Source organism: Helianthus annuus, chromosome 4 (assembly GCF_002127325.2).
Source record: "Helianthus annuus cultivar XRQ/B chromosome 4, HanXRQr2.0-SUNRISE, whole genome shotgun sequence".
In the NCBI taxonomy this organism is placed as follows: Eukaryota; Viridiplantae; Streptophyta; class Magnoliopsida; order Asterales; family Asteraceae; genus Helianthus; species Helianthus annuus.
The window spans coordinates 7,890,538-7,899,892 of NC_035436.2; the positions used below are offsets into that span (position 1 = coordinate 7,890,538).

A 9,355-nucleotide genomic window follows, 5' to 3' on the forward strand; every position below is an offset into this window, starting at 1 on the left:
GGAAATGAATTAAGTCGAACGACCAACTCAGCTGAGCTACAAATGAACGTGGCCACCCTACGCTAGAACTAGACCCGTCGCGCCACGCGCGGGAGCCAGGTCTCTCTGGCGCGCCACGCGAGGGAACCAAAATCCCAATATATATAGGGGTTGGCACTTGAGTTCTGGTGTTAGTTCGACGTTAAAATTCGATTCAGGCACTGAGATATCGTCCAAATACTACAAAACACACAAAATCACTAAACGCTGCCGCAACAAACAGGGTAATAACTCGATCGCTATTACGATTCAATGTCCGATTGATTGAAACTATCCAACGAATGTTTAAGTGCTGCTCAAATTAGGGTTTATACTTTGTCATTCGTCGTTAATTCGATGGATGTTTAAGTATCGCACTTTGTCATTTGTTGTGAGGGTTTAATCTCGTGAGTTGTCGTAAATGCTGTATTAGTTACTAACCTAGTTCGTGTGCATTTTTATTTAAATTAGGTTAACAGGCTAATTAGTAAGCTAAACTCTGCCCGCATAAATCTGCAATGTGAGTCATTCTCTTTTTACCAAACTTGCTTTAAAAATCATGTTTATTTTCAAAGTTATAATTACAGGGATTAAGTCTTTGTAGTCTTCAAATACAGCCGGTATGTGGGGTTTTGTATACATTACTTGTTATCCGTCACCAATGGACAACGGGTTAGCCAAGGGGTGATATGATCATAGTCACAGACACCATTGGACGACGAGATAGCCAATAGGTGGTCGAGTGACAAATACCGTCGGTATATGGTTGACATATAGAAACATTGAAATCGCTCTTAATACTGTAAATTATATCAAAGTATCATTTTAGACAAAATAATGATTCACTCAGTATTTCCTCGCTGACAAAACCTTTTTTCAAACATGTTTTAGGTGATTTGTTGTGATCCAGCAAAAGTGTCGTGAAGCACTACAAGCTTAAGGAAGTGGCTCAATATAAATAAAGAAACATGTTTTGTAAAATAAAGATTTCCCAGTGAATCACTTTATTGTAAATTACAGGGTTTATCCCTAATTATGAAATAAATAAAACGGGTATTTCAAGTATTAAAAGATCCTGTATTGAAGTCTTCCGCTGTCATATAAATTAAATACCATGGGGTTCCTGTCCCGCGGCTCTTGACCGGGTCAAACCAGGGCTAGGGCCGTGACAACACGACTTGTCCGACCCGAATTTTCAAATTTTTAATTTGTTTTTCACAAACTAATATATTAAGGTTTAAATTTTACTACAAAAACACAAATAGGTATAATACAGTTGCATTTTAATTATAAAACTTTATGTCAATATCTCTTTTTAAGTTATAATTATGCATAAAATACACTCCTAAATTAATTTATAACATAAAACATATTTAAAAAATAAAATATGATATAAATGGGTTAAATAGGTCAATTCGACCGAGTTGACTCAAACCCGACCTGTTTTGCTAAACGGGTTCACGAATTCAACCTGAAACTGACCCGAACCGGCCATTTAGACTAAACCTAAACCCGCAAATTTGATGTTAAATTTATATCGTGTCAGAAATTCACACCCCTAATTATATTAGAATAGTGTCATACGGTTTTAGATAAAGTTCTATCATTAATCTCAAAAGACTTCAAAAATAAATTTCTCATTACAATTTCATAAGGGTAGTTCTAGAAAAAGAAATATTCATAAGGGTAGTTCTAGGGAAAAAAAATAGTGAAGGAGATAAAAGTAAACACATCTTTGTTGATAAAAAATCAGTCAGACAAAAATAAATTTAGTGTATGTTTAATTTTTTAAGCTTCGATTGTAAGTCTAATTTTCAGATTCTATCTCTTTGCTGGAAACCGATTTCGTAATAAAGAGATGTTCCAAAAAAAAAAAGAAAAAAAAAACACCATTAATATTATACTTCGCCAATTAACGATGATGTAAAGATCTAGATAATAGTGGTGTCAGCAAATTCATGAAGCAAATGAATCAAGACCAAAAGCTAAAAGTCTAAACTTTATGATGTACAGCAGAACTGTCAGCTTGACGTAAAATATGAAAACTACGTGACTCGAATATGAATATTTAACCATATAATACGTTGGAACTAAGATTTACGAAGTTTACCAAACACCCCCCCCCCCCCCCTACCCCCCTAATAAGTAATAATACTTTAATAAAGGGCATGGTCAATTTCCACACGCTTATGCTTTTTGAATATCGGTCTACTTCATTGTCGAACACTCCAGATTGTCTCTTTTTTGAGTACAAAACACTCCCTCCACTTATTTTGCCAACGTTATTGTTGGAAATTTGTGAAAATAACATTTTTCATAAAATTTGTTACAAAACACTCCCTTCACTTACTCGCACTCTACACGTGCGCGTGGCGTGAGCGATGAGGTGCAATGTGGCGCTTTGATGACGCACTTTGCACTTCGCACGCTCGCATCGCTGCGAGTCGCTTGCCCGTGTGCGCGTGGTGGAGCACAAGGGTTGCAAGGACAAAGTGGTTGGTGATGTGGCATGCAGGCGCATGACCCTGGTAGGTTCGCGCGCAGTGGCGCATGATGTGGCCGTCATACGCGTACGCGCGCGAGTACACATTGCATGGTGGCGCGCACTCGTGCATGGAGCATGGGCACTGATGTGACGTGCGCGGCGCACCAAAGTGAGCCAAAACGACGCGACTGTGTGGCGTGCTCGTAGAGGCTCACAGGTGACGTGGGTGTGAATGGGTGTGAGCCAAGGTGGCGCACACGCGCATGGAAGTCAGCCAAAATAGCGCACGCGCGCAGAAGTTTCCAGCAGTTAATGCCAGTGCAGTTACGTTTCAGCGTTCGAAACTGGCGAAGTTAATGCGTTTGACTGTGAATTAAATAACGAATTAAAGTGCATTGAAGACGTTCAATGCAATTTAATTCTCCCATTTAATTCGTTTTTCAGTTTCTTCAAGACCTGCTGTATAAATAGGAGGCTCCTTCAGCAGATTCAAAACACCGAATTCACACAACAATACAATCTTCTTCCTCTTAATTCTTCATCTTCTTCAAGCATTCAAGGTACACCTTCGGGTTGGAGTCAAGACCGGCAGTGCAACTGCTTTGAGCTGTTGTATCCTGGAAACAAACGTGTTCTCCTGGGAGACACGAAATTTGTTTTAAGGGACCCGTGTCTAACACGATCCTCAGCTAAGAACAGTGTTTCTGTTCGAATTTTTGTTCTTGTTTTCTGTTTGATTCAATTGTAATTGTATTATTTTAGTTTAATTTTGTTATTGTTCTGTAATTCAAGTTAATAAAAAGAATTTTATTTATTTTACACGAACGGATTCCTACAATCTTAAAACAAATTTTTTAAAACACCATTCGTGTAGAATCATAAACATATTCTGCTGTGAATTCGAACCAGTTTTGAATTCATACAGTTGTGTTTTATAAAACAGATTTTTTTTTGTTTTGATTCAAAGTAGCGACTTTGTCAAAACAGAACTTTGCTTCTACTCCTTTCTGTCGCTGAGTTCTAAAAATCCTACTGTTGTAGTCTTCAAAGTTGGACTTAGAAGCTACAGGGCTGGTTTTTTCGCACTCATAAAAATAATAAATTAGCGTATTTATTATTTTGAAAACAGTTTATTAACTTGTTTACTTGAACTTTTCAGAATGTCGACTGAAAACGTGAATACCAGCAACACTAACGTTGTCGTTGGAACCGCTGCCAACACTGTGGGGCGTCCACAGTGGCGAATCATGCTGAACGACCCGAGAAGTTCTCGGGTCTCCACTTCAAAAGGTGGCAACAGAAGATGTTCTTCTACTTGACCACCATGAACCTTACGAGGTTCTTAACTGAAACCGCTCCCCAACCTGCGGAAGGGGAGACAAACGCTCATGCTCTGAGCGCGGTAGAGGCTTGGAAGCACTCGGATTACATTTGTCGAGGCTATGTACTCAACGGTCTCTCGGATGCCTTGTATAATGTGTACTATAATATCAAGACTTCCAAAGAATTATGGGAGTCTTTGGATAAAAAGTACAAAACGGAGGATGCGGGAACAAAGAAATTTGTTGTCGCCCGTTTCTTGAACTGCAAAATGGTTGAAAACAAGACTGTTATGAACCAAGTCCAAGAGTTGCAAATTATACTACACGACATCCATGCTGAGAGAATGGTACTTAGCGAGACATTTCATGTGGCAGCCATGATCGAAAAATTACCTCCTGCTTGGTTGGATTTTAAGAATTATCTTAAAAACAAGCGAAAGGAAATGAAGATTAAGGAACTTGTCGTCCGTCTTCGTATAGAAGAGGACAACAGGGTGGCCCAAAAAGGCACCATTTTGCAAGCTTCGGCTAAGGCAAACATGGTGGAAGTGGGAGAGTCCGCAAAAGGCAATAAGGGCAAACAGGGTAAAAAGGACAACAAAGGGAAAGTAAAGGTTAACAACCTTGGACTGAAAATGGGGGGCTGTGAAAAAGAAGTCTGCGCCTTTCCAAGGTACTTGTTACAATTGTAACAAGACGGGGCATCGTGCTAACCAATGCAAGAAACCTAAGCGTGAGCGTGCGCATATGGTTGATAAGGATGGTATGCCTCTAATTGCAATGATAACCGAGGAAGCGACTATGATTGAAGAAGTCAACACGATGGGTGAAAACCCAAAAGGATGTTTCGTTGACACGGGTGCAACCCGCCATGGTTGTGGAGACAAGGCTCTTTTCTCTACATTCAAGGAAGCGTCGGGTGAAGAAAAGCTTTATATGAGAAATAAAGCTACCGCAAGCATCAAAGGGGAAGGCACTGTCATCCTGAAGATGACGTCTGGCAAGGAGCTTACTTTGACCAATGTGCTTTATGTCCCAGAGATACGGAAGAATCTCGTGTCGGGATGGATGCTCAACAAGTTTGGATTTCGTCTAGTGTTTGAATCGGACAACTTTGTTCTTTCTAGACGAGGAATGTTTGTTGGAAAGGGCTATGCCCATAATGGAATGTTTAAAATGAATGTAATGGTTGTGAACCAAAACAATAAAATGAATGAAAATTCTACTTCTACTTACATGATTGAGTCTTCTAATGTTTGGCATGGTAGACTAGGACATGTAAATTTTAATCCATTACGACATTTAATTAAATTAAACTTGATACCCACATTCCATATCGATTCCGATCACAAATGCGAGACTTGTGTTGAATCCAAACTTACGAGATCATCGTTTAAATCGGTTGAACGAATAACCGAACCCCTTGATTTAATTCATACCGATGTGTGTGATTTAAAAGCGGTTCCCACTTGTGGAGGAAATAAGTACTTCATCACGTTTATTGATGATTGTACTAAATATTGCTATATGTATTTACTAAAGAGTAAAGACGAAGCAACAGAAAAGTTTATCTTGTACAAAAATGAAGTTGAGAATCAACTTAAAAAGAAGATAAAAGTTGTGAGAAGCGATCGAGGAGGTGAATATGTTGCAGCTTTTGCGGAATTATGCACAAAAAGTGGCATTATACATGAGTGTACACCTCCTTATTCTCCACACTCAAATGGCGTGGCGGAATGAAAGAACCGTGACGTGACCGTGTCGTCCCGATCAGTCAAAAACCCAATTAAACCAAGGTAGCTAGGGTAAGTCGGGTATCGTATCCACGAAAAGCATGTGGTCAGTATCGCACGACCCGTTCTATTAGTTAGACTATTTACAAATAATGTACAAAGTGATTATGAAGATTGCTAATTTTATTTGTTTATTTGGTTTTGAAAATAAATCGGAGTGAACCGACAATTTGATGTTATTATTAAAACAATGTGTGATTAATTGAAATTGTAATCTAAACTAAAAAGTTGAAACTAGAATTAGGAATACGGATCACACCCGGTTCAATAATTGCAAGACCTAGGGTTCCTACATGTTTTAACTTGATTCAATTGCATATAGTGATTAACGGACTACTATCACGAAACTTAGGTGCCAATTGCTATCTACGTCATATACAATGGACCACAATGCACTTCATTACCTCAGACATGTAAATCCTAACCTAAGATAAGGCATAATTGCACATAACCATTTCGCAAAGTCATAACTTTATCATCGTTCGACAATTCACGAATTCGAAACAAACGCAAGACAATTATCCAAGGTTCAAATACTAAACAATTTGTCACAAAATCAAAACAAAATACAAATGCATAAACCCTAGAAAATCTTACAACATCTACACCGGGGTGAAACCGAAGAGACTAGCCGCTCATGGTTGGGTGGACGCGATCACCGACCGACGAACACGAACACGGAGCCATGACCTTGAGCCTTGAGGAGTGGTGGAGGTTTGGGTTTGAAGGTTTGATAGAGAATGATTGAAGATGATGGAAATGGTGACTTTGCGGAGACCTGTGTTTTTGGTAAACAGTCGCCCGGGCCTGGTCACTGCGACCCCCTTGTGAAGTGGATTCGGGTTCTAGGTTAGAGGTGAATGGTAGGTGGTGTTAGAGATGATTGGGGATAGGTTAGATAGTGTTTTCCCCTCTTCTCCAAAATTGACTTTTTCTCTAAAAAATCCCGTTTTTACCAATCAGCCGGTGTGCAGCAGATAATACGACAATTTATGGCCTTTCAAAACCATATATTTTGATTCGTCTCGTCGAGCTACCCCAAATGCATATATTATAAGCCCCGAAACTCATTTTCTAGCTCAGGATAAGCCAAAATGAAGTTTGGACTGTTTCTGGCGCAGAGTTTAGCTCAGTTTTGCCTCTTTTTGCATTTTCTTCAAATATGTTCTCTCTAGCATCCGCCCAAAGCTTCAGTAATTCTCCAAAATGCACCTTAAACCTGTCAACGCCTGCAAAACACAAACTATATCAAAGTAGTGTATTCTAGAAAGTAACTTTGTGTAATTAACCGAAATTAAAACCATTAAGCTAAGGAATTTTACGAACCCATCAAACCGCACATTGAAAGAGATGATTAACACCATGTTGATCAGTTCGGGAGTGAACCGAGAAATGTAGGGGGACGCCATTGTCTCAGCAAACTATCTTTTGAACAAGATACCCTTGAAAAATAGGGACGAAACTCCATATGAGTTATGGAGAAAAAGGAAGCCTTCATAAAAATACTTGAAAGTGTGGGGGTGACTAGCAAAGGTGATTATACCACCTCCTAAGGCTCTTATAGGACCCAAAAGTGTTGATTGCATTTTCATAGGATATGCACATCAAAGTAGTGCACATCGTTTTCTTGTACATGAGTCCAAGAATCCCAATGTACACAAACACACTATCATAGAGGCAAATTCTAACATCGTCTCATATTTTGAGAATGTGTTTCCTATGTTAGGACAAACACATGCGACTTCATCAACAACGGCTGATGAAGCAGGTCCAAGTTCATCTACATGGTTAGATGAAGCAGGTCTGAGTTCATCTACAAGGTTAGATGAAACTCATGAACGACCTGAGGTCGAGGAGGGTGAGCTTAGACGAAGTAAATGACAATGGGTTGAAAAATCCTTTGGTCCAGACTTCATGAACTATATGGTTGAAGGTGAGCCCACTACTACCGTGAAGCGGTTACCTCCATAGAAGGACCTCAATGGCAAGAAGCAATTAAGAATGAAATTGATTCTATATTGCAAAATCATACTTGGGAGTTAGTAGATCTTCCACCTGGTTGTAAACCACTTGGATATTCAAAAGGAAGATGAAAGCCGACGGAAGTATTGATAAATACAAGGCAAGGTTAGTAATCAAAGGATGTAGACAAAAGGAAGGTCTAGACTACTTTGATACTTACTCGCCTGTAACACGAATAACCTCTATACGATTGGTTCTTGCAATTGCGGCTCTAAGAAATTTGGAAGTTCACCAAATGGATGTAAAGACCGCATTTCTAAATGGCGATTTAGAAGAAGAAATTTACATGGAACAACCTGAGGGTTTTTCCACCCCAGGAAACGAGGGCAAGGTATGTAAATTGGTCAAGTCTTTGTATGGCTTGAAGCAAGCTCCAAAACAATGGCACCAAAAGTTTGATCATGTCATGATAGACAATGGTTTCAAAATAAATGAGTGTGACAAGTGTGTTTATTTTAAAGACACCAAGAGGTTTTGTAATCTTATCTCTTTATGTAGATGATATGCTTATCATTGGGAGTGATGATAACATGATCAACTCAACGAAAGACGTGTTGAAAGCGAGGTTTGACATGAAGACATGGGTCTCGCGGATGTGATTCTTGGAGTAAAAATTACTAGAACCCAAAATGGTTTGTGTTGAGTTAATCTCACTACGTGGACAAGATCCTTAGGAAATTCAATTCGAACAATACGAGTATAGCTCGAACTCCTACTGATAATACCCAACGCCTAAGGAAGAATAGAGGCGAGAGTGTTGCTCAGTTAGAGTACTCAAGGATCATTGGTAGTCTCATGTATCTAATGACATGTACTAGACCCGACTTAGCGTATGCTGTGAGCAGGCCGAGGATAACATGATCAACTCAACGAAAGACGTGTTGAAAGTGAGGTTTGACATGAAGACATGGGTCTCGCGGATGTGATCCATGGAGTAAAAATCACTAGAACCCAAAATGGTTTGTGTTGAGTTAATCTCACTAAGTGGACAAGATCCTTAGGAAATTCAATTCTGACGATACGAGTATAGCTCGAACTCCTACTGGTAATACCCAACGCCTAAGGAAAAATAGAGGCGAGAGTGTTGCTCAGTTAGAGTACTCAAGGATCATTGGTAGTCTCATGTATCTAATGACATGTACTAGACCCGACTTAGCGTATGCTGTGAGCAGGCTGAGTAGATACACCAATAATCCGTGCGCGGATCATTGGAAAGCTATCACGAGGGTGCTTAGATACATAAGATACACAAGAGACTATGGATTACATTATACCCGTGATCCAACAGTGATCAAAGGATACACTGACGTGAACTGGATATCGGATATAAAAGATCATAGATTGAGAAGTTGATATGTGTTTACACTTGCGGGAGTAACTATAGCTTGGAAGTCTTCCAAGCAAACTGTTATAGCTAGATCCGCGATGGAATCCGAATTCATCGCTTTAGATAAAAGTGGGGAAGAGGCGGAGTGGCTACGTCAATTTGTGGAAGATATTCCAAGATGGCCAAAGTCGTTGACGGCGATCTACATACATTGTGACAATCAATCTGCGCTTGTTAGAGCACAAAGCGCGATGTACAATGGCAGATCAACGCACATTCGACGTAGACACAACACGGTACGACAACTTATCTCAACGGGTGTTATCTCCGTTGACTATGTTAGGTCAAAGGAGAACACTGCTGACCCGTTAACAAAAGGCTTAAGCAA

At 39.6% G+C, this 9,355-nt stretch overlaps 1 protein-coding gene across 1 annotated transcript; it reads left to right on the forward strand.

The window, feature by feature from the left end:
• The first annotated feature begins 4,572 nt into the window (after positions 1 to 4,572).
• Positions 4,573 to 8,239, forward strand: LOC110932823. Its single transcript, XM_022176079.1, has 4 exons — positions 4,573 to 5,007; positions 6,416 to 6,467; positions 7,345 to 7,476; positions 8,139 to 8,239. The coding sequence occupies exons 1-4, from the start codon at positions 4,573 to 4,575 to the stop codon at positions 8,237 to 8,239; spliced, it is 720 nt and encodes a 239-aa protein (XP_022031771.1).
• The last annotated feature ends 1,116 nt before the right edge of the window (positions 8,240 to 9,355 follow it).